Consider the following 26,632-nt stretch of genomic DNA (forward strand, 5'->3'; position numbering starts at 1 on the left):
GAGCCTAAACAGGAAGAAGTGAAATAGGGGACGTGGTGGACAAATAGAACGCAGCAGTAGGATACAAGACTACAAACTCTTCACTTCGTTGACAAAGATGGCTTCCCATGTTCTCTTGTGCCAGTGTACACCAAGTATATGGTTATTTTATTTGGCCAAATATGAATCGTAAATCTTCGGAGAGGCGTTATGAAGTAAAATTAATAAACAACACGTGAAGCAATATGACTACCTTAAATTGTGTTGTCCTCAAACATATAGTTGATCACTGTTATATCATAATTCTCAATCAATTTAAAGAAATTCTAAAGAAAATTTTATAGAGTTTCCACCTTGACATTAATAGTAATTGTTGATGTAGTTACTGAGAGTCAGGCACTGTATTTATACCTAATTTTGTGTATAATAAAATTGGCTCAGGATATTTAATAGATGAAATACGATCACAGTACAAAATATCATTAAAAATTTGAAACTGTCTCTGCGACAGCTAACATCATTGGTGATTTTATTTGCCATCCACAGCTGGTAGAAACACTTTATGGGATGAATGTCTGCCCCAAAACTTGAAGCTTAGTATTATTAGGAAGAGGAATGAATGTAGGGTCTGTTTGTCCAGGAACTGTTGCGTGAGTTGGATTGAGTAGCATTGCTGGTACTTTGTAAAGAAGGAAAGAAGGTACGATCCTCAACATACTCGATAATTTTTTTACAGCAGGTTGCTGGTGTGTGCCTTGCCATTCTCACTAACCCTTATTTCTACCTTATGCACTGGAAACTGGAAGGAAACTGCAGTGTGGTTCTGAGAGCAGAGAAAGAGAGAGAGAGAGAGAGAGAGAGAGAGAGAGAGAGAGAGAGAGAGAGAGAGAGAGAGAGAGAGAGAGAGAGAGAGAGAGAGAGAGAGAGAGAGCACATTTGCGGTTAGTCTTGTTGGTACATACCTGTAGTTGTGAAGTTCCGAACAAATGCTGCACTTTTCCCTAGTAAGAAGGAATTTGTGGAGAGATCAAATTTGAGGCATTTGAAACAATGCTGAATCTCTCAGTGACGTTCCCTAGATGTCTGTTGGGGTTCCACAGCATGACCCAGAACAAAGGTCTCTTGTTTTTGTCATACTGAGCAATGTTCAGGCTTGTTAATATTATCTTGATGACAGTATGATTAGTTGTTGGATTAAGAATTTTATAAACTCTATGACCTTCAGTCCCTCACTTGCTCTATTTAAGTCGTTAACCAGTTCTTCTTCACCGTACTTCTTCCTCATTGTTTACAACGATAGCCCCATCTCGTGTTGCATAATTTCTAGTGGGACAATAGTCGCCTGTCCATAGACCTGCGACTATTTGTTCCTTTGGTATTTTGTGAAAGCTATGGATTATAAGTTTAACTCTGAAAGCCATGATGCCTCAGAGAAAATTGTCTCACCTGCCAAGTAAACGAAAGAGCATAAGATGCTAACATGCATGTAATTTAAGACTAATTTTTTATCATTATTTATTAATACATCAGCCGTTTCCCACCGAGGTAGGATGACCCGAAGAAGAAACTCATCATCATTTACTCCTTCACTGTCTTGCCAGAGGCGTGCCTACACTACAGTTCAATAACTGCAACTTATTTCCCTCAGAGCGCTGGCTGAACGGTTTTTCTGAATCTCATCATAAATGTTACCTGGCTCACACTCCAACAGCACATCAAGTCATATAAACCATTTGCCTTCATTCGCTCCTAACATACTCACACACACTGGAAGTCTAAGCCCTTCGCACACAAAATCTCTTTTACCCCCTTCTTCCAACCTTTCCTAGGACGATCCATAACCCGCCTTCCTTCCACTACAAATTTATGCGCCCTCCAAGTCATTCTATTTCATTCTATCTTCTCTAAATGTATGAACCTCTTCAATAACCCCTCCTCAGCCTTCTGGATAATACTTCCTAATCTCTAAGCTACAGATTCTCTGCATAATATTCGCACCACACACTGCCCTCAGACATATCTCCACTGCCTGCCTTCTTGTTACACCATTTACCACCCATGCTGCACGCCCATATAAGAGTGATAGTACCTCTATGCTCTCATATGTTCCCTTCTTTGCTTCCATGGTTAACATTCTTTGTCTCCACAGACTCCTACATGCACCACTCATCTTTTCCTCTCATTAATTCAATGATACACTTTGTCTCTCATAGACCCATCTGCTGACAGGTCCACTCCCAAATATCTGAATACATTCACTTACTCGTTTCTCTCCCTCCAGTCTAATACCCAATCATGCATTACTTAAATTTTTTTTTGTTATTCTCATCACCTTGCTATTTCCTGTGTTCGCTTTTAATTTCCTTTTTTTGCATACCCTGTTAAACTCGTCCATCAACCTCTGCAATTTTTGTTAAGAATCTCCCCAATCAGCAAAAAACAAATCCTGCTTTGTGTTAGATTCTCCATATCTTAATCCCACACCTCACTAACTCAGACCTAATTCCTTTTGAGGAATACAAGATATTTAAGTACTCTCCTCGACCAGACTTTACTCAGTTGAAACAGCACAGGCCACAGGATGTGCGGAGGACACTTGGTGTTTGTGAAGTGACACGAGTTGAAGAGGATATCTCAGAATAAGCAGAGAAATAAAGAAAATAAGTGTATAGTGGATAGAGAGAGTATAGGAGATGAAGGAGCAAGATGGAAGAGGATGAAGGAGCAAGATGGAAGAGGATAAAGTGAAGAAAGTGTAAGCCGGATTCTAGCAGTCTTAATTGGCATTTAAGATTGGCGCCAGCCGCCTGGATAGTCTGCCTGCCCCCTGGTGGGCAAAGTTCAACTAGGCCTTAAGGCCTTAAGGCTGCGCGCCCTGCCTCTCAATGTCCTGCCCGACTTTCTAGAGACGGCTGGCTCAGTTCCTGCTCTCTCAAGCCATGAGGGCCCTGGCCTGGTTAGTTGTGCCGCCTTACCTGGAGAGAATTTCGGGGGTCAACGCCTCCGCGGCCGTCTGTGACCAGGCCTCATGGTGAACCAGGGCCTGATCAACCAGGCTGTTACTTTTTGGGTTGGTCAAATGTTTGTTAGTGGGATGAATTGTAAAGTACCTGCCTAGTATGGGCCAACAGGCCTGCTGCAGTGTTCCTTCTTTCTTATGTTCTCATATTGGCCGCACGCAACCCGACGTGCGAACCACAGCCCGGTTGGTCAGGTACTGACTTTAGGTGCCTGTCCAGCGTCTTCTTGAAGACAGCCAGGGGTCTATTGGTAATTCCTCTTATGTATCCTGGGAGGCAGTTGAACAGTCTTGGGCCCCTCACACTTATTTTGTTTTTTCTTATTGTGCTAGTGACACCCCTGCTTTTCATTGGGGGGATGTTGTATCGTCTGTCGAGTCTTTTGCTTTCATAGGGAGTGATTTTCGTGTGCAAGTTTGGCACTAATCTCTCTAGGATTTTCAAAGTGTATATAATCATGTATCTCTCCCGCCTGTGTTCTAGGGAGTACAGGTTGAGGTACTTGAAGCATTCCCAGTAACTGAGGTGTTTTATCACAGTTATGCGCGCCGTGAAGGTTCTCTGTTCATTTTCTAGGTCAGCGATTTCATCTGCCTTGAAAGGTGTTGTTAGCATGCAACAATATTCCAACGTAGATAGAACAAGCGACCTGCAGAGTGTCATTATGGGCTTGGCATCCCTAGTTTTGAAGGTTCTCATTATCCATCCTATCATTTTAGCGTTTATTTTTCACCAGCAGCTCATCCTGCGAGCAGTAGCGTAAACAACAACATAACAAGAGGTCACGATGGGTCCTTGTCAGACTTCGCTGAGCAATGTTACATCACTAGAAGGAAATATTAGTCATGTAATATCTTACAATTACTTAATACGGTTGTTGCACACAGTACATTAAGGAATACCATCTATAAAAATGATATCTTATTACCACTATTTTCTTTTTTTGTAATTTCTGCCTGAGCTTGCACACATTCCACACTGCATATCAGATGTGAGTTTATCTTGCAACCTTGCTGCTCTCATCAACCTCAAAAGCTAAATTACAAAACGGATGTGAGGGCGTGCTGCTGGTCGCAGTGTAGAGCACCTGGCAGCAGGTCCGCAGAAATTTTGTATATCGAAGACTTTCTTGGGGGTTTCTAAGGGCAGGTAACCACGTATCGAATCCTACTTCCCAATGTAAGTTTATTTAGGTACAGGTGCAAATAGAAACCGGAACTAGAAGTTCCCAAGAAGGCCAGGCGGATCCATCCTTAGGCTACCAAGCCTAGAAGAGTGGAATGCCTACAACCTCACTGAGTAGGAAAATTAAGCTAGTGAATGGTGCCACTCCTGTAAGGCACCAACTGGCATTACAAGATGAGGACAAGCGTCCCAGAGAGACTGATGGAATAAGGCACTTGTGTTTCAATGAAGTGGCCGGAACCTAGCAGATACACGGAAAAGGCTGTCTTAGAAGATCTCAATCTCTGGTGGAGCAGACAACTGTACCCGGCTGTCCCAATCGATCTTTGAGAACCAGTTTGTTGTTACCAATTTTCGAGTTTGCCTTATATTTATATAGCAATGCACGCATGCACTGCCTTATACATAAGCATAAGAAGAAAAAAAGAATTAACCAGCATGAATCATTCCATTGCTTTTGTGTGCTTAACCCATAAAAAAGACGCCGACCAGGTCAACACCCTTCTATTGGCCAATCAAACTCACCCTGACTCTGTGTCATGAATAAGCTATGCGGATCTTTTAGCTCAGTACTCCCGCGACTTGACCTGACCCAGCACACCTAGCTACGTAACTCAAAATGGCGCCGCGCTGGCGGTAGTTGTACAAAGAAACAGTGAAATATAACACTATAATAAGATAACAAAAATATTCATATCATTGCATCCCCCAACGAGGTGGAATTACACTAATAAAGTTACTTTTATTATTATTTGTACATATATAATATGCCTCTAACAAAAAACAAGTGATTAACAACAAATACCGTATATCATATAAGCACTACTAATACCTACATAACAATTATAATCAAGAAAAACATAATGAAACAAACAGGAATATCGATTATAGTGAAACTCAGATGAATATATTATAACAATCAAAGGAACAAATCATGCAATATTATGCAACATGTTTAAGCATACAAAGTTTAATATCTGATGACTCTCTCTCAGTAACTCTGATAGTAACTTTTCAAGTTACAGGAGATGACTCTCTCTCAGTAACTCTGATAGTAACTTTTCAAGTTACAGGAGATGACTCTCCCTCAATAACTCTGATAGTAACTTTTCAAGTTACAGGAGATGACTCTCCCTCAGTAACTCTGATAGTAACTTTTCAAGTTACAGGAGATGACTCTCCCTCAGTAACTCTGATAGTAACTTTTCAAGTTACAGGAGATGATTCTACCTCAGTAACTCTGATAGTAACTTTTAAAGTTACAGGAGATGACTCTCTCTCAGTAACTCTGATAGTAACTTTTCAAGTTACAGGAGATGACTCTCCCTCAGTAACTCTGACAGTAACTTTTCAAGTTACAGGAGATGACTCTCTCTCAGTAACTCTGATAGTAACTTTTCAAGTTACAGGAGATGACTCTCCCTCAGTAACTCTGATAGTAACTTTTCAAGTTACAGGAGATGACTCTCCCTCAGTAACTCTGATAGTAACTTTTCAAGTTACAGGAGATGACTCTCCCTCAGTAACTCTGATAGTAACTTTTCAAGTTACAGGAGATGACTCTCCCTCAGTAACTCTGATAGTAACTTTTCAAGTTACAGGAGATGATTCTACCTCAGTAACTCTGATAGTAACTTTTAAAGTTACAGGAGATGACTCTCTCTCAGTAACTCTGATAGTAACTTTTCAAGTTACAGGAGATGACTCTCCCTCAGTAACTCTGATAGTAACTTTTCAAGTTACAGGAGATGATTCTACCTCAGTAACTCTGATAGTAACTTTTCAAGTTACAGGAGATGACTCTCCCTCAGTATCTCTGATAGTAACTTTTCAAGTTACAGGAGATGACTCTCCCTCAGTAACTCTGATAGTAACTTTTCAAGTTACAGGAGATGACTCTCCCTCAGTAACTCTGATAGTAACTTTTCAAGTTACAGGAGATGATTCTACCTCAGTAACTCTGATAGTAACTTTTCAAGTTACAGGAGATGACTCTCCCTCAGTATCTCTGATAGTAACTTTTTAAGTTACAGGAGATGACTCTCCCTCAGTAACTCTGATAGTAACTTTTCAAGTTACAGGAGATGACTCTCCCTCAGTAACTCTGATAGTAACTTTTCAAGTTACAGGAGATGACTCTCCCTCAGTAACTCTGATAGTAACTTTTTAAGTTACAGGAGATGACTCTCCCTCAGTAACTCTGATAGTAACTTTTCAAGTTACAGGAGATGACTCTCCCTCAGTAACTCTGATAGTAACTTTTCAAGTTACAGGAGATGACTCTTCCTCAGTAACTCTGATAGTAACTTTTCAAGTTACAGGAGATGATTCTACCTCAGTAACTCTGATAGTAACCTTTAAAGTACTTAGTTGCTTCTGTGTTTAACCTATCCTTTTTTAATGGTCTGTAAAACTTATCAGGGAAGGCCAGGAGATTATTAGCCACTAAACAGTGGTTAATCATCAACAACAATGTCAGGAGACACTGTTGTTGAACCAGGTTACAATATTTAATTATGGTTCGTGTCAGGAGACACTGTTGTTGAACCAGGTTACAATATTTAATTATGGTTCGTGTCAGGAGACACTGTTGTTGAACCACGTTACAATATTTAATTATGGTTCGTGTCAGGAAACACTGTTGTTGAACCAGGTTACAATATTTAATTATGGTTCGTGTCAGGAGACACTGTTGTTGAACCAGGTTACAATATTTAATTATGGTTCGTGTCAGGAGACACTGCTATTGGACCAGGTTACAATGTTTAATTCAAGTCATAATTCTCGCTTTGAACTGTAAAATAAACGTCAGAAAAATTTAGAGCTGTCCTACAGACGACAATACATGAATATATAAGCTAATATAATAATATATACTGCAAAATGGCTGATTGCTTCTTCCAGAGGGTATTTAACATCCAATATATTGCTGTACTTTATCTTTTACCACGCTCGGGGTCCAGAAGTACACCTCACTTATGTCTTTGCAGAACTTTTCAACAATATCTGGTTTCTTATTGTAGATGACTTGATTGCGGATGAAAAATCCGTAGAGGACCTTGTTCTGTTGCAGCTCACTACGGAGGCGCTCCAGGAGGAATCTATATCCATCCCCTGAAATTAGATTTAATAAGACTCACGAAATCGTAATGACACGATTGCAAACAAACCATGCAACGGACGGGGATTAGAACCCGCGATCAGAGAGACTCAAAACTCCAGACCGTCGCGTTAGCCACTGGACCAGCTAGCCACAATAAGATTCATCCAACTAGGTATATTTATACACTATTAGGAAGGTTAGCATAGGCGCTTGCATTTGTGGTCACAGTGGTGCCTATGCTAACCTTCCTATGGTGTAGAAATATACCTAGTTGGACGAACCTTATTGTGGCTAGCTGGTCCAGTGGCTAACGCGACGGTCTGGAGTTTTGAGACTCTGATCGCGGGTTCCAACCCCACCCGTGGTATGTTTTTTTTTTAGATTTAATAAGTTTATATTTCAGTATTATATACATAATAAACAACTTTTAAAGTGGTATTGAGTGCACACAGCTGTTTATATATATATATATATATATATATATATATATATATATATATATATATATATATATATATATATATATATATATATATATATATATATTATTGTGTCCACGAATGAGTGGTATTGATCAATAACAACACTGCACTAGCCAAGGACTCCAACTCATGCTGCTTTGGCCTGCCTCATGGTGGGCAAAAACACATGACGCCCTAATCCACTGGCCAAAGCAGCATGGGTTCGAGTCCTTGGCTAGTGCAGTGTTGTTATTGATCAATACCACTCGTTCGTGGTCACAATAATATAAAAATACTGCTCGTTGAACTAGTACACCAAATAGGGACTAGAATTAAATTAGCCTAGAGTCATCCACACCATCGTGTGTCCTTGGGTAGCGAGAACAACATTCAGTTCCGCAGGAGCGCTACTCTTAAGGATCGTATGGTCCAGTGGATTAGGGCATCATGTGTTTTCGCCCACCATGAGGCAGGCTAAAGCAGCATGGGTTCGAGTCCTTGGCAAGTGCAGTGTTGTTATATATATATATATATACATATATATATATATATATATATATATATATATATATATATATATATATATATATATATATATATATATATATATATATATATATATTCATTATTTTATTATCACACTGGCCGATTCCCACCAAGGCAGGGTGGCCCGAAAAAGAAAAACTTTCACCATCATTCACTCCATCACTGTCTTGCCAGAAGGGTGCTTTACACTACAGTTTTTAAACTGCAACATTAACACCCCTCCTTCAGAGTGCAGGCACTGTACTTCCCATCTCCAGGACTCAAGTCCGGCCTGCCGGTTTCCCTGAACCCCTTCATAAATGTTACTTTGCTCACACTCCAACAGCACGTCAAGTATTATAAACCATTTGTCTCCATTCACTCCTATCAAACACGCTCACGCATGCCTGCTGGAAGTCCAAGCCCCTCGCACACAAAACCTCCTTTACCCACTCCCTCCAACCTTTCCTAGGCCGACCCCTACCCCGCCTTCCTTCCACTACAGACTGATACACTCTTGAAGTTATTCTGTTTCGCTCCATTCTCTCCACATGTCCGAACCACCTCAACAATCCCTCCTCAGCCCTCTGGACAACAGTTTTGGTAATCCCGCACCTCCTCCTAACTTCCAAACTACGAATTCTCTGCATTATATTCACACCACACATTGCCCTCAGACATGACATCTCCACTGCCTCCAGCCTTCTCCTCGCTGCAACATTCATCACCCATGCTTCACACCCATATAAGAGCGTTGGTAAAACTATACTCTCATACATTCCCCTCTTTGCCTCCAAGGACAAAGTTCTTTGTCTCCACAGACTCCTAAGTGCACCACTCACTCTTTTTCCCTCATCAATTCTATGATTCACCTCATCTTTCATAGACCCATCCGCTGACACGTCCACTCCCAAATATCTGAATACATTCACCTCCTCCATACTCTCTCCCTCCAATCTGATATTCAATCTTTCATCACCTAATCTTTTTGTTATCCTCATAACCTTACTCTTTCCTGTATTCACTTTTAATTTTCTTCTTTTGCACACCCTACCAAATTCATCCACCAATCTCTGCAACTTCTCTTCAGAATCTCCCAAGAGCACAGTGTCATCAGAAAAGAGCAGCTGTGACAACTCCCACTTTGTGTGTGATTCTTTATCTTTTAACTCCACGCCTCTTGTCAAGACCCTCGCATTTACTTCTCTTACAACCCCATCTATAAATATATTAAACAACCACGGTGACATCACACATCCTTGTCTAAGGCCTACTTTTACTGGGAAATAATTTCCCTCTTTCCTACATACTCTAACATGAGCCTCACTATCCTCGTAAAAACTCTTCACTGCTTTCAGTAACCTACCTCCTACACCATACACTTGCAACATCTGCCACATTGCCCCCCTATCCACCCTGTCATACGCCTTTTCCAAATCCATAAATGCCACAAAGACCTCTTTAACCTTATCTAAATACTGTTCACTTATATGTTTCACTGTAAACACCTGGTCCACACACCCCCTACCTTTCCTAAAGCCTCCTTGTTCATCTGCTATCCTATTCTCCGTCTTACTCTTAATTCTTTCAATAATAATTCTACCATACACTTTACCAGGTATACTCAGCAGACTTATCCCCCTATAATTTTTGCACTCTCTTTTATCCCCTTTGCCTTTATACAAAGGAACTATGCATGCTCTCTGCCAATCCCTAGGTACCTTACCCTCTTCCATACATTTATTAAATAATTGCACCAACCACTCCAAAACTATATCCCCACCTGCTTTTAACATTTCTATCTTTATCCCATCAATCCCGGCTGCCTTACCCCCTTTCATTTTACCTACTGCCTCACGAACTTCCCCCACACTCACAACTGGCTCTTCCTCACTCCTACAAGATGTTATTCCTCCTTGTCCTATACACGAAATCACAGCTTCCCTATCTTCATCAACATTTAACAATTCCTCAAAATATTCCCTCCATCTTCCCAATACCTCTAACTCTCCATTTAATAACTCTCCTCTCCTATTTTTTACTGACAAATCCATTTGTTCTCTAGGCTTTCTTAACCTGTTAATCTCACTCCAAAACTTTTTCTTATTTTCAACAAAATTTGTTGATAACATCTCACCCACTCTCTCATTTGCTCTCTTTTTACATTGCTTCACCACTCTCTTAACCTCTCTCTTTTTCTCCATATACTCTTCCCTCCTTGCATCACTTCTACTTTGTAAAAACTTCTCATATGCTAACTTTTTCTCCCTTACTACTCTCTTTACATCATCATTCCACCAATCGCTCCTCTTCCCTCCCGCACCCACTTTCCTGTAACCACAAACTTCTGCTGAACACTCTAACACTACATTTTTAAACCTACCCCATACCTCTTCGACCCCATTGCCTATGCTCTCATTAGCGCATCTATCCTCCAATAGCTGTTTATATCTTACCTTAACTGCCTCCTCTTTTAGTTTATAAACCTTCACCTCTCTCTTCCCTGATGCTTCTATTCTCCTTGTATCCCATCTACCTTTTACTCTCAGTGTAGCTACAACTAGAAAGTGATCTGATATATCTGTGGCCCCTCTATAAACATGTACATCCTGAAGTCTACTCAACAGTCTTTTATCTACCAATACATAATCCAACAAACTACTGTCATTTCGCCCTACATCATACCTTGTATACTTATTTATCCTCTTTTTCTTAAAATATGTATTACCTATAACTAAACCCCTTTCTATACAAAGTTCAATCAAAGGGCTCCCATTATCATTTACACCTGGCACCCCAAACTTACCTACCACACCCTCTCTAAAAGTTTCTCCTACTTTAGCATTCAGGTCCCCTACCACAATTACTCTCTCACTTGGTTCAAAGGCTCCTATACATTCACTTAACATCTCCCAAAATCTCTCTCTCTCCTCTGCATTCCTCTCTTCTCCAGGTGCATACACGCTTATTATGACCCACTTCTTGCATCCAACCTTTACTTTAATCCACATAATTCTTGAATTTACACATTCATATTCTCTTTTCTCCTTCCATAACTGATCATTTAACATTACTGCTACCCCTTCTTTTGCTCTAACTCTCTCAGATACTCCAGATTTAATCCCATTTATTTCCCCCCACTGAAACTCTCCTACCCCCTTCAGCTTTGTTTCGCTTAGGGCCAGGACATCCAACTTCTTTTCATTCATAACATCAGCAATCATCTGTTTCTTGTCATCCGCACTACATCCACGCACATTTAAGCATCCCAGTTTTATAAAGTTTTTCTTCTTCTCTTTTTTAGTAAGTGTCTACAGGAGAAGGGGTTACTAGCCCATTGCTCCCGGCATTTTAGTCGCCTCATACGACACGCATGGCTTACGGAGGAAAGATTCTTTTCCACTTCCCCATGGACAATAGAAGAAATACAGAAGAACAAGAGCTATTTGGAAAAAGGAGAAAAACCTAGATGTATGTATATATATATGCATGTGCGTGTCTGTCAAGTGTGACCAAAGTGTAAGTAGGAGTAGCAAGATATCCCTGTTATCTAGCGTGTTTATGAGACAGAAAAAGAAACCAGCAATCCTACCATCATGCAAAACAGTTACAGGTTTCTGTTTCACAGTCATCTGGCAGGACGGTAGTACTTCCCTGGGTGGTTGCTGTCTACCAACCTACTACCTATATATATATATACATATATACATATATATATATATATATATATATATATATATATATATATATATATATATATATATATATATATATATGGAACAGAATTCTTGCTCCATAAGCCATGCGTGTCGTAAAAGGCGACTAAACTGCCGGGAGCAAGGGGCTAGCAAATTTAAAATTAAAAAGAGAAACTTTCGTTTTCCTTTTCAGGTCACCCTGCTTCGGTGGGATATGGCCGGTATGTTGAAAAAAAAAAGATATAGATAGATATGTATTTAAATAAATGAACCCGAAATTAGCAGGTCCTTGAAAATATACACCTGGAAAGTCGTAGAGGGATTAGTTCCAAATTTGCACACGGAAATACGAAAGCAAAAGACTCGACAGGTGGTGCAACATCCCCCAATGAAAAGCACAGATTCCATAAGTAAGCTGTGAGAGAACACAATAAGTGTCAGGGGCCCAAGACTGTTCAGCTGTCTCCCAGCATACATAAAGGGGATTACCATTAGACTCCTGGCTGTCTTCCAGAGGGAGGACAGGCAGCTAAAGTCAGTACCCGACCAGCCGTACTGTGGTTCGTAAGTTAGTTTATGTGTGGCCAGCAGTAACAGCCTAGTTGATCAGGCCCTGATCCACCACGAGGCCTGGTCTTGGACAGGGCAGCGGGGGCGCTGGCCCTTGAAACACCATCCAAGTATACTCCAGGTCCAACATTCGACCACCTCAGCTATCAGACTTCGGAAACAGTATTTCTGTACATTCTGTCAGATGCACCAACTGTAACCCAACTGAACCCCTTCCTTCAGCCCAGGAGCTTTAGCAGTAAATCTATTGTTACTTATCTCAAAGCCATATAGTCTATGAATTCAGATTAAGTCGTTTTTTCATTGACAGTCATTTATTATGACTGTCAATTAGGAAAATATTTGGCAATGCCATGAAACTTCGGTACTCTAAGGAGTTCGCAGAATTTGCTTTGCTGGAAACTAGGAAAACTTATCACAGAGCTGAATGAAGAATGTGCTTGTCCTCTTATACAATAAGAATTTATCTGTTGTGGCATGTTATGAGTATGTTACAATTTAATTCAATGTATGTCACAGTCCCATATAGGCTGCCTCCCGACCACCGAACCAGGTGCTAAGGATTTAATGATCATCGACCAATAACAGACAAGGCCGCCAAAGCTGAAGCAACGTGGTTCACTTGTGCCAAGCGAATTGACAGATTTGCCGGGACTTGGTTTTGCCGTCTTTTGTCACCATGTTGTACATTTACTGTTTCCACCACTATGCATAAGTGTACATACTTGTAAATACTTGCATTTCATATCTGGTGAAGGAAAATGCAAGTCATATACTATTGTTCAGTTTTCTTTGCTCCACTTTAATCCCATTATGACCAGGTTCACGGGCCTGTGTAATATCTGTCCTGCTGAATACCCTTAAAAGATTTAACATACAAGTAGTTTTTAAGAATTCACAAACTGTTAGAAGCACTCTGATAAAGAATTCTCCTCAACAGTGTGTTGGTGGTATCTACAGAATTGGTTGTAATGGTTGCAACTTATCTTATGTGGAACAGACTGGCAAATCTCTAGACGTCAGGATATCACATTACTATTCAGTACGAAATGCCCAGGAATCCAGTGCGATTTTCAACAACATTAGCCTGCAATAACTCAGCAAATTAGTTGGAAGCCAGTCATTGTCCCTTGTTCCCCTTGGCTAAAATCGGACTCTTATACGAGTGCATTGGATTGTCTTAAGTGCTGTAAATTCACATCAAATAATTACAGCCTGTTTCTGCTCGTTCCCTGTCTGCCTCATAATCTTGTGGGATAGATAAACTATGGCCATATTCGTTAGGATAAACTACAGATGTCTCCCCTTAAATGAGTCCTTTTACATGGACCTGTTTTCTAGAGGTGTGGACAGACATTTTATATTTGGTATGTAAAGTCAGCTATATCAAATCGTCGTCTGACCGAATATTTTATAATTGTCAATTCTAATGCTATGTTCGTTAGGCTATTAGAACAATATCAATGCTTGTGTCCTGACTGTCTTCTAACGCTACAATATTCAATCTTTCTGGCTATTGTCATGCCTGGGGGCACTTACTGCCTCTAGCCTCTCTGCCTCATTCCAGCAAAGACGCTTCCTCTGATCGTATTTGCTAGGAATTCCTCCTCTTTTCTGCAACATTGCAAGCTCCTGTTAAACTTCCATTTTTTGTATTAAAATAGACATTATAATGTTACACATATATTTTCAATATTAACATATAATTGCATAGCAAAATGAATTTGTGATTCCACCCAGACATTATTCAGGATGGTGTGAGTGCCATCCAAACATATCCTTTCATGGGAGAGAGAGAGAGAGAGAGAGAGAGAGAGAGAGAGAGAGAGAGAGAGAGAGAGAGAGAGAGAGAGAGAGAGAGAGAGAGAGAGAGAGAGGAAGGATTCTTTGATGCTGGAAAAGACTTCTGTCCCAAAAACTGGAGGTACCCGTTTCCTCAGGAGAGGATGACCACTACCTGTTTAACGCTTCCCCATCAATATTCCAGGTTACCTTGAGTTTACTTGGAGATGGTTTCGGGGGTGAACGTCCCCGCGGCCCGGTCTGAGACCAGGCCTCAATCATCTCTTAACTTCACAGCGTTAGTTTAGTGCAGTAGGAGAGGCCAAAAATTAGAAGATTTGGTTATGTTGTTTGATTTTCAGTTAGATGAATTAGGGAAGATCATAAGAAAACCCGACCGATAAAGCTTTTAAATCACGTTGAGAGGTACAGCCATCGCCCGCACTCTCCGAGGATTGTCTGATAAAGGGAGGTTCTCACAATAATTTTTTTGCCACTTCTCTGAGGTAAATGTACGAGTTGATTCCACAAGGCTCCTCCGAGTGTAAAAGATGGGAGCACATTCTGAGACAGTTGATGAAGTAGCTCAAGATTACAGGTCTATGTACAAGACACACATGTGTTAGACAAAGAATAACTGAAGGAACTAGAAGTGGACTGGGTCTTAAAACCCGCCAGGGCATCTATCAAGTCGGCTCATTAAAACACACTGCCTGTGTACCACGAGCCGCAGATAAAGTAAGAAGCCTCCGAAGTCTTATCATTCATTTCCGCTACCAAACACACACGTAATATGCAGAAAACAAATGTTCCTTGTTGTTTCATTTCTGGGAAACTTGTTTGGTTGATATTTTGCTCGGGAAAGAAAGTAGACACTCAAGAGTCAGGACAAATATACAGCATTAAGGAAGCTTACGGCAGTGCTGTGACACTACGTCAACAAGATATGGTCATGGAAAGATATACTTAATGAGACAACTAAAGAAGTCCTCAGATGTACAAGTTTTGTCAGCTACCATCAACATGCAAGACAAGAGTGGAGGTTGGTGATGCTGGAATACATTTTTTTGAATTACTTTATAAAGGAAGTAGGAAGTTTGGACCATTCCATTGTTCCAGTCTCCCAAACTCAGAGCTATTTCGCTAGTATTCTTTCTATTCTGTCGATTGAGTACAAGAAACCGCCCATTTACCTATTTAAACTGCCCAATAAAGTGGTCAGAAATCGGTAATTTCAAGAGATGCCAATTTCAAAATAGTGTCCAAAATACTCTGAGAGATGCCAGATATAAGTAAAAATTATGGTCCAGAGTAACAGGATGGAACTACATGGGTTACCACTTATTGATCATGCAGCCCACTTTCTCAGCTTATGTGTCGACATCCTGGTTGTGAGATGGCAAGATCTGCATTGACAGCATAGAAAGCCGTGTGTAGGATTGAAAGGAGGCCAATGGATCCTTTCAATCCATCGTCACTGATAAATATACAGCACCATCAAAGGTCCTAAAATGTATACATTGTAAATGCAGACAAACAGGAAAGAATCCAAATGGCACAAATCACTGTTCTTGTCAAAAAAAAAAGTAATTTAAAATGTGCAATTGCGTGTGCATAATGTCGAGTGAATCATCACTGATCCTGTTAAGGTCATTGATGACAGAACTGATGTTCTGGGGACATAAAAATGTGGATAAAAGCAATATCTTGCCCTTAATTCATTTGACCGAAAATAAGACAAACAACCTTGAAAGGACCTTCATTTAAATTCCTTTAATAATTTTCCCCAAAGTGAATTGATGATGATTTTAGAAATGCGATTTAAAACATAATTTTATATCAAATGGCACCAAAATAATTTCTATTGGATTTTTAAGAGTTCATCTATTTTCTTTCTAGACTTCTTATCACGTATACTATACTATTTTGCTATTACCTAACTCACTACTTAAACGGATTTTAGTTACTCTCTTCAGGATATTTATAACGCCTTTTGACCACTCTTCTGTATAATAATAATAATAATAATAATAATGATGATGATGATGATGATGATGATGATGATGATGATGATGATGATGATGATGATGATGATGATGATGATGATGATGATGATGATGATGATGATAATAATGATAATAATAATAATAATAATAATAATAATAATAATAATAATAATAATAATAATAATAATAATAATATCTTTATTTACTACATGACATATACATGTACAAGCTATGCTGTGGATTTTTGTGCGAACTGTCTCATAGCGTGCAATAAGTTTAACTAAAACTGTTGACAGACATCCCGAGATATTAACTCAGGCACGCCAGTGGTTCATGCAACAAAATTCCACACTACTGAGATGTTATGTAATACCTAACTGTACAAGGCAAGTTAACTTACTTGAAGGGAAGGCTACACTTACATACTCTCGTACCTCAGTAATTACGGGTTTCTGTACATCCACCAAAATCTCCCAGCAAATGTTCTCACCATATTTCAGCAGAAAAATTGACCAATAATGCTGAAAGAAATGTAATCAGTTCGTTGGGGTTTGTCTGGATACTAGTAGGTATCCTCGGTGTTTGAGGAAGCTTCGTTGTTCTAGTAGTGCTACCCAAGTAAGTTAGGCAGGTTTCCTGGCTGTTTACGCGTCACTCCTACTCGCGATGGAATCCGAACTTCAACTGCTCTAGCTGGCGTCTTCTGACTTCATTCGAATTTAAAACTGTCAGTTCTCTAACTAATTCTACTATAGCAAACCTAATCTTATTTTAGGTCCTAAAACTGTGTTAATAATTCCTAAGTTTATTTTCTACTTTGTGTAACTACGTAAATCTTCCTAGAAATACAAATATTATGTACAAATGCTATGTAAGTGGGTATATTAAGGGCTTGTGAAGCTTAAACTATAAAACGTTTCGTGGAATATTTTGGTAGCCCAAAATAATTTCCACATATACAGTCCTAGCTGACATCAATGACATACTACTATATAGAAAGCCGCTTATTCTGAACATTTCCCGCAAATTAGGTCAGTTTTGTCCCAGGATGCGACCCACACTACTCCACTAGCACCCAGGTACCCATTATTACTGATGAGTGAACATAGACAATAGGTGTAAGGAAACATGGCCAATTTATCCACCTCTTCGCCGGGAATCGAACCCGGACCCTCACCGTGTGAAGCGAGAGCTTTTGCCACCAGGCCACGGGGCACCTAAAGTGTTAATCCCTCGTTAATCCGGTCATAAAAACGAAACATTATGTGCACTTTCAATGCTCAGAACTTCAGCATTCATTACTATGAATGTATAGCCCTTTCTTTACTCTAATAATAAAATACAGTGGTCCCTCGTTTTTCGTAATTACTCCGTTCCTAGAGGAGCTACCATAAACGAAATTTACGATTTGTGAATCAATTTTTCCCATAAGAAATAATGTAAATACAATTAATCCGTTTCTGACACTCAGAAGTATTAAAACAAAAAAAAATTTTACATGAAATATACATGTAGTACATAAACAATACAATGGGAAATGATGAATGAAACATTAACAGCATAACACTTACCTTTATTAGATATTCTTCTTAGTGTATGGGAGACTGGAGGAGGAGAGAGATTGGATTGTTTACAGTTTGGAAGGGGAATCCCCTTCCAGCAACACCTCGGGTACCAATTGCTTCTCTGGGGTTGCTTCTCTTCTCTGTTTCTTAATGCCACTAGGACCACCTTGAGAGTCACTCTAGTCCTCTCTTGCAAAGTAACTGTGGAGAGAGCTCTGTTTCTGGCATCTCTTTAACACTTCCCTAAAATGGTACAAGACTTTGTCACTACATATTTCTCACCTTCTTTATCACTAGGAGCTTTCTTTGGAGCCATGGTAGCTTATTTAGTACTTGCAAGCACTAAAATGAGTGGAATATTATGAAATATTTCATAGGAGCACTTGAGGGGACCTTCACTCACTGGTAAACAATGCCAGACTGGCTGGGTAGGGAGGCCTCCCTGGCTCACACCGTGCGTAAGCGTCCTGGACGAACTACTATTCGTGAGTCAACCTATGAAAAGCGAGTCCATGTATATATGAAAATACCCCTATGATTGGCGAAATTTTCGATTGCCGAGAACTACGAAAAGCGAGGGACCACTGTAATTTTAACGATGAACGTTCTGCAGCTTCTTTCCTCTTAACTCAAACAAAATGAATTTGTAGGTTAAAAAAGTCTGGAAAATATTTAATAAAAAATAACTTTGATGTGCTTTTAATAAACAAAACCTTTTTAAACATACATTTTGATTTCTGCTTCAACTGATCAGAGAACTTGAGAGCGAGACGCTTGATGTGGAAGGCCTTAAGACCATATTTCTGAGGCCATTCAAGAACTACTCCAACCAGCTTCACCAGTCGAACCATGTCTCGAATGTCAACTGAAATGCAAGATTTATGCGTCTTTAATAAACTCATATTCATTGGATCACTGAGAAACGTCAAACAGTTGACAAATGAGCAGAGGATCTTTGGTACATAATGGTTTAATAGACGAAGATGAAATAAATTATTGGACTGAGGAGTTCAAACAGAAAATATAAATGTTTTAAAGAAAGAAATATCGTTTTGGGAAAAAAGACATGAAGTGAAATCTATATATTAATGAAAGTGAAGATTAGAAATAGGGAGATGTATATGTACCTACTGTATATACATTCAGAGGAATAGAGGAAGAAAGTGCAAGGAGACTATTGTGTTTATTTCACGTGTTTATAGGTTTCACCTGGTCTTTAGTCGAGACTCTAGCTGCCAAGGTTATCACTGCAGATTATATGGACTTCGGTAACCTAGTGATTTTATCTACGAACTTACAAACAGTAACGAAGAGAAATGTCAATTTGATAGTCTTCTAAGAAATTGGCCGCTTATTGAGGAATATAGAGATAGACATTATAATAACCTATGTGACATGTCAAGATATCTTATTAATGAAAATAAGATACTAGATATACTAAATTTGCTTGTAACAAATACGTGAACTGTAGATATGTAAATATAAATCCAAATGTACACCTGTTAACCCTTTCGGGGCCTAGTTCCTAGGCCTTTTATGTATCCATATGCTCTTACGCTACCGTCCACAGGATGGATGTGGGGCGCGCAATAAACTAGCCACTTCGGTGGCAAAATCTAAAAAAAATCTAAGAAATGTGCAAGTTGCTCAGAGCACATATATTCCCCACAGAGAAATTAAATCAAATAAAAATGATCCCAAATGGATGCAGAAGAGATTGAAAAGTCTCATGGGAAAGAATAGAGGAATTTTCATGAACATCAAACGAGGATATGATCACTCTAAAAATCAGTATATTCAAATTAAAAACAAAAGGTATAAGAAAAGTTAAACGAGACTATGAGTCTAAAATTGCAATCTAATCCAAGGCAAATCTGAAAAGATTCTTTCAAGTGCCCATGGCAGATTGTGGGGGGAGGGGAAGTTTGTTATCATTTTAATAATTATTTCATTTCGGTCCTCACACAAGACAAACTATATTTCAAAATTACTGATTTTAAAGAGCCTGTAGAAAAGTAATCACAACACTTGGGACATGGTTATTAAACAAGAGAACCGATTAAAGGAAAACAAGTCCCCAAAACCCGTTGATCTGTTCTCTCAAGGATACTTAAGAGTGCACGATTGAATTTAGTGAGGCGCTAACTTACCTCTTCAATATATGACTACAAACGGGTGTCGTGCAGGAGATGCGGAAGATGGATAATGTAATTCCTATTTCCAAGTCATGAGATAAGTCTATACTATCGTCCAATAAGTCTGACCTCAGGAGTAGGCAAATTGGGCGTAAGTAGTATACAATACCGACAAGTTGCAAAATACACGAAAGCAAAATGGGCACTTTATTAAGACATTGGTATGCTTGATGACCAAGCTTTTTCAGGGGTCTGGAACGATATCGTTCCAGACCATGGAGCTGAACTCTTCTCCAGGCTGAGGGAATGGCCACCTCAAATCTTTTTTCTCCAAGGTTGATGGACTAATTACATCATCTTTATTTCACTACTACACCTGCTTCCTCTGTATTTGACTGAAGAAACCTAATGTGTAGGCGAAACGTTCCATCAATAAAGATTCCCAACTGTTACACATGACTTAATCTCCAACTTATCGGTATTTTGTACCATTTTCAACAGGATTTGCTTTGCTGAATACTCCTTTATCTCTGTGTCTGTGTGATGTGTTTATGGCGAAGATAAAAGTTAACATTTACATAATTTGGTCTTACCATATTCTTCTGATGGAGGCTGAAACGAAGTCTAATACACATCTCATGTGTTGAAACCCTCATACGTGCTTATTAATACATAAAAAGAAAACTGAGTGAAGCCTAAACAGCAGCGTAAGTAATAAAGATGACCAGCTGTTTGAATTAATATCAAGAATTATACAAACAGGAATCCAAAGGTTAATACATCATTAGTATTACCTAACTTAGAATGTTGAGGTTATTTAAGCAAGAGGGTGCTTGTAACAGTGGGTTCAAGTTGGATACATTTAAACTTAGAAAGGCTATAAGAAATGTTTAATTGGCTTTAAAAGTAAGTTGAACACATTTACGAGCGAAAAGTGTTTGTTTAAAGAAGAACCTGCATAGTATAGGCAAACAGAACTACAGTAATGATCTTCTCTATTTATGATCTTAAAGTTAACTGAAAATCACAGTTCCTCAAATTGGTGATCTAGTCTTGTCTATCTCCTGGAGTAATTAACATATACATGATTTTCCTAATGTATTAAAAAAATATTGCAAACACAAGAACTCACTGTTTTTCTTTAAAAAATCTTTCTCCAGCATGGAAAAAGCAATGTTGCAGAGACGATGTTTATTTTCAAAGTTTCCTGGTGCTGCAGGAGAGAAGAAATAAATGGGAGTACCATTACTTTCCAGTGTAGTGACGTAGTCTTGTAGTTGCCTCGGCAGCTGATGTAAAGGAACCAGATATGGACCCCAACTTTTAACTGAAATTATTTTCGTTATAAATTGCTAGAAAAACACAATCTTCAAAGTCTTTTTGATATCCAAATACAAATTTAAAATAGCAGCTTCTAATCGGCATTACATGTATATGCACAAATAACCTGCACATAGGAGAGAGAAGTGTATATATATATATATATATATATATATATATATATATATATATATATATATATATATATATATATATATATATATATATATATATATATATATATACAAGATATGATGTAGGGCGAAATGACAGTAGTTTGTTGGATTATGTATTGGTAGATAAAAGACTGTTGAGTAGACTTCAGGATGTACATGTTTATAGAGGGGCCACAGATATATCAGATCACTTTCTAGTTGTAGCTACACTGAGAGTAAAATGTAGATGGGATACAAGGAGAATAGAAGCATCAGGGAAGAGAGAGATGAAGGTTAATAAACTAAAAGAGGTAAGATATAAACAGCTATTGGAGGATAGATGGGCTAATGAGAGCATAGGCAATGGGGTCGAAGAGGTATGGGGTAGGTTTAAAAATGTAGTGTTAGAGAGTTCAGCAGAAGTTTGTGGTTACAGGAAAGTGGGTGCGGGAGGGAAGAGGAGCGATTGGTGGAATGATGATGTAAAGAGAGCAGTAAGGGAGAAAAAGTTAGCATATGAGAAGTTTTTACAAAGTAGAAGTGATACAAGGAGGGAAGAGTATATGGAGAAAAAGAGAGAGGTTAAGAGAGTGGTGAAGCAATGTAAAAAGAGAGCAAATGAGAGAGTGAGATGTTATCAACAAATTTTGTTGAAAATAAGAAAAAGTTTTGGAGTGAGATTAACATGTTAAGGAAGCCTAGAGAACAAATGGATTTGTCAGTTAAAAATAGAAGAGAAGAGTTATTAAATGGAGAGTTTGAGGTATTGGGAAGATGGAGGGAATATTTTGAGGAATTATTAAATTTATTTATTTATTTATTTAGTAATTTTAGCATACATACAGAGGAACAAAAAAATACAGGTAAGAGCAGCATGCCAAAGCCACTTATATGCATAGCATTACGGGCTGGCTTAAAATTAACTTAAGATTAACTAAGCGATGATGAAATCAGTGATAAAACATTATTGTAAACAGATAACTATAAAGCACAAATGAGTATTACAAAGACAGGTCATATGATTGCATGCATTGTTGTACATTCAGTCGAATGGAGTATTCTGTTAGGTAGTGTATTTAAAAAAAATAACAAAGTTGGATTGGGTCCTAGGTTTAACATTTGTGTGATATAATTGTGAGTAACATATAGGATATACAATTTATAAGGTTCAGTTATTCAGTATTTATTTGGTTTTGAGTGAGTAAGTGATCTTTGAGAAGAGACTTGAATTTATAAACAGGTAGTGTTTCTTTTATATTTACAGGTAATGAATTCCAGATTTTAGGGCCTTTTATATGCATTGAGTTTTTGCATAGCGTGAGATGGACACGAGGAACATCAAAGAGTGATCTGTGCCTTGTGTTATGGTCATGTGTCCTGTTGAGGTTGGCAAGGAGATGTTTAAGGGGAGGGTTAATATCAGAGTTAAGTGTTCTATGTATGTAATAGGTGCAGTAATAAGTATGGATGTTTTGTATGGTGAGTAGGTTGAGTGTTTTGAATATTGGTGGAGTGTGCTGCCTGTAGTGAGAATTTGTTATCATTCTAACTGCAGCCTTTTGTTGGGTAATTAGTGGTCTGAGATGGTTAATTGTTGTTGAGCCCCATGCACAAATTCCATAGGTGAGATAGGGGTAAATAAGAGAGTGATAAAGGGCCAGGAGGGCTGACTGTGGAACATAGTACCGTATCTTCGATAGTATGCCTACAGTCTTGGAAATTTTCTTAGAAATTTGTTGTATATGTGTATGAAATTTGAGTCTATTATCGAGGTGGATTCCTAAGAATTTTCCCTCTGTTAGCTTTGTGATAGGTGATCTGTTTATCGTTATGTTAAGAGGTACATCTGTAGCTCTGTTACCAAACTGAATGAAGTAGGTTTTGTCAATGTTTAGTGTAAGTTTGTTAGTCCTCATCCAGGTAGATATTTTCTGTAATTCGGTGTTTACAGTATTGGCTAGCGTGACTGGGCTCGGGTGAGAGAATACGTATGTAGTGTCATCTGCAAAAAGTGTGGGTTTGAGTAATTGCGAAGCATTTGGTAGGTCATTTATGTATAGGAGAAAGAGAAGAGGGCCAAGGACACTTCCCTGTGGGACACCAACTGCAATTGGTTGAGCGGAAGAGCTTGCCCCATTTGCGTACACATATTGGCTTCTGTTGCTGAGGTATGACTTGAGGTAGTTGAGGGAGTGCCCTCTAATACCATAGTGTGACAATTTTACGTGGAGCAAGTCATGGTCAACTGTATCAAAAGCTTTACGTAAGTCAATGAAGATCCCCAGTGGGACTTCTTTTTTCTCTATTGCAGTGTATATATGTTCTAGCATGTGTATAATAGCATCATTAGTATTTTTATTAGGCCTGAATCCAAATTGGCAGGGGTTGAGTATGTTTTGGGAGATAAGGTAGGAGTAGATTCGTTTATGAATTAATTTTTCGAAGATTTTTGAGAGAGGGTGTAAATTGGACATTGGCCTATAGTTATTCAACTCTGTTTGGTCTCCTCCTTTATGGATCGGGGTGACCCTTGCTATTTTGAGAGCTGTAGGGAAGGTGGAGGATTCAATGGATTTGTTAAAGAGTGTTGCAATGATTGGTGATAGTACTTGTGACACTTTTTTGTATATAAAGGGTGGTAAGGTATTTAAATCTCCTGCCTTGTTTTTTAGTGCGTTGATAATAAGGGAGACTTCGTATGGGTTAGTCGGAGCTAGGAACAGAGTGTTCGGGTAGTTGCCAGTGAGGTAGTCATTTGGTGGGGTATCTGAGCTTGGGATTTTTTTGGCAAGGTTTTGTCCTATAGTGGAGAAGAAATCATTGAGTCTGTTTGCTGTTTCTGTTGGTGGGAGGTGGGGTTCATCTGATTTTGCTAATTTTATTTCGCTATTTCGTGATATCTTTTTTGTTCCCAGAATTTCTGATAGGGTCTTCCAGGTCTTTTTTATATCACCTCGTAAGTAGGATAATCTGTTCTCATAATACAGTTTTTTTGCCCTTCTTATCAGGCTGGTTAGGATTGACGAGTAACGTTTTGTTTGGTCTCTGGTTATGTGACCCATTCTGTTTTGTATTTATGGATTTGAGAATGCTGGGTGTTAGCCAGGGACTGTTCAGTCTCTTAGCTGTCATCTGTTTAGTTTTTTTAGGGCAGTGCTTGTTATAGAGGTATTGGGTCTTTTTTAAAAAATTATTAATACATTCGTCAATATCTGTATAGATTTCTAGCTCAGTGTGCCAGTCAATGTTTGTTACTGCTGTTGTGAAGTTATTAATGGCTGCCTCATTGTGAAGTCTGAAGGTGACTTTAGTAGTGTCTTGGGGTATTTTACCAAGAGTTGTTATGAGGAAAGTAGGGTAGTGGTCTGTGGTATTATCTGTAATTATGCCTGATTTTAAAGGGGATATGGTGTTGGTCCAGATGTGGTCAAGTAGGGAAACACTAGTCTCCGTAACTCTTGTAGGTTTTGTTACTGTTGGTAGCAACATGCAGTTACTCATTGTGTTTGTGAATTCAGTAACGTGTGGGTCGTGGTCTTGCAGGAGATTTATACTGAAGTCACCTGAGAGTAGTAAATGATCTTTGTTCATGCGTGCATCAGTTATCATACTTCCTAGGTTTTGACTAAATTGGCTAATGTTTGATTGTGGAACTCTGTAGATGTTTATCACTGTGAGAGGTTTTTGTAGGTATTTGGATTTTAATTTAGCTATTATATATTCCCCATGTTCATCCCTTGTGCAGGTATTAGTGATACATTCTAGTTGGTCTGAGTAGTATATAGCTGTGCCACCCCTTTGTTGGTCTGGCCTACAGTTGTGTATGGCTGTGTAACCAGGAATGGCATAGACATCTGTAGTATCAGGCTTTAGCCAGGTTTCAGTTAGTGTAATGATGGACATATTGGCATGCAAGGAATTTAGTAATGCTAGGAGGTCATCGTAATGCTTGCTTAAAGATCTGATATTATAGTTAAAGATAGTTATGTTGTTGTTGGCTCTGAGAAGTGCCTTTGATTGTTCTGCTGTGTAGTAATTACAGTAACTGTTTGAATCATTTAAGTCATTAAATAAGAGGTTGGTATCAGGATCAATGCTTGTAATCATAAGATTTGTAGTGAATCTATAGTTAGAATTAAGTATAAAACAAAGTAAATATTCTAAAGCTAAAAAAATAGCACCTGAATTATTTAACAAATGTAAAAATAATGAGCTAAGGTAGTTTTTTAAAGCTAAAATAAAGGAGACAATATAAAAGGGACTAAAATAATTTGTGGTGAACAAATAAAGTGATGATCAAATAATGGAGCTTTGGAATATGATAGTACGTAGTACTTTAAATGTAATTCTTTAAAGTTAGAATTATAATATAAAATTATAATATAAAAGGGACTAATATAAGTTGTGGTGAACAATAAAGTGGTAATCAAATAATTGCACTAAGGTCTAATACAATGACTTTTCTGGAGTCTATGTTTTGAGCTAGAATGAGCTATATTACAACTAGATTTAATCTAATAATATAACAATACAAATTAAAAAATAGCACCAGTCTCTCACTAGTAATTGCTATATGGTCTAATATAATGAATTTGGTACTGACTATAGTACAACTGAGTTTAATCTAATAATATAAAAAAGGCACAAGACTCTCAAATGTAATTGCACTAAGGTGTTATATAAGTTGTTTACAAGAATTAGAGTATAACTAGATTTAAATTGACAAGATAAAATATACAAGTTGAGGTAGCAAAAGAATAAAAAAAAAGTAGAAAGAAAAAAAAATATATGAGGTAGTTGGTATTAGTTAGCAAAAGATAGTTAAGGGCCTTGAACAATAATATAATTGAAATATACACTAATTGCACACACAATATAGTCACTAAGATATGAAAACAATCTTAGAGTAGGAATTATAATATAAACTTATAATATAAAAATACAAATTGAGATGGTACTTGCAAATTGCACTAGGGTCTGGTATAGGTTGTTGACAAGATCAGGAGTATAACTAGATGTAAATTGACAAAATATAATTCACAATTAAAGTACCAAAAGAATACTAGTAAAAAATAACCAGGGTAATGTCTTGGTTATAATATGATAGTAAGATGGTGGACAGGTACAC

At 38.4% G+C, this 26,632-nt stretch overlaps 1 protein-coding gene across 1 annotated transcript in view; it reads right to left on the bottom strand.

Annotated features, from left to right (window-relative positions):
- Positions 1 to 4,919: 4,919 nt before the first annotated feature.
- The window catches only part of LOC128697399 (cyclic GMP-AMP synthase-like receptor), an 81,118-nt gene continuing 59,405 nt past the window's right edge, over positions 4,920 to 26,632 (bottom strand). Inside the window, exons 6-8 of the mRNA XM_070094219.1 lie at positions 21,162 to 21,356; positions 18,622 to 18,759; positions 4,920 to 7,298 (exon numbers count right to left, since the gene is read on the bottom strand). Coding sequence (XP_069950320.1) covers positions 7,096 to 7,298; positions 18,622 to 18,759; positions 21,162 to 21,356 — 536 coding nt within the window. The 3' untranslated portion in view covers positions 4,920 to 7,095. The remainder of the gene's footprint in view (positions 7,299 to 18,621; positions 18,760 to 21,161; positions 21,357 to 26,632) is intronic.

This window comes from Cherax quadricarinatus, chromosome 44 (assembly GCF_038502225.1).
Source record: "Cherax quadricarinatus isolate ZL_2023a chromosome 44, ASM3850222v1, whole genome shotgun sequence".
NCBI classification, from domain to species: Eukaryota; Metazoa; Arthropoda; class Malacostraca; order Decapoda; family Parastacidae; genus Cherax; species Cherax quadricarinatus.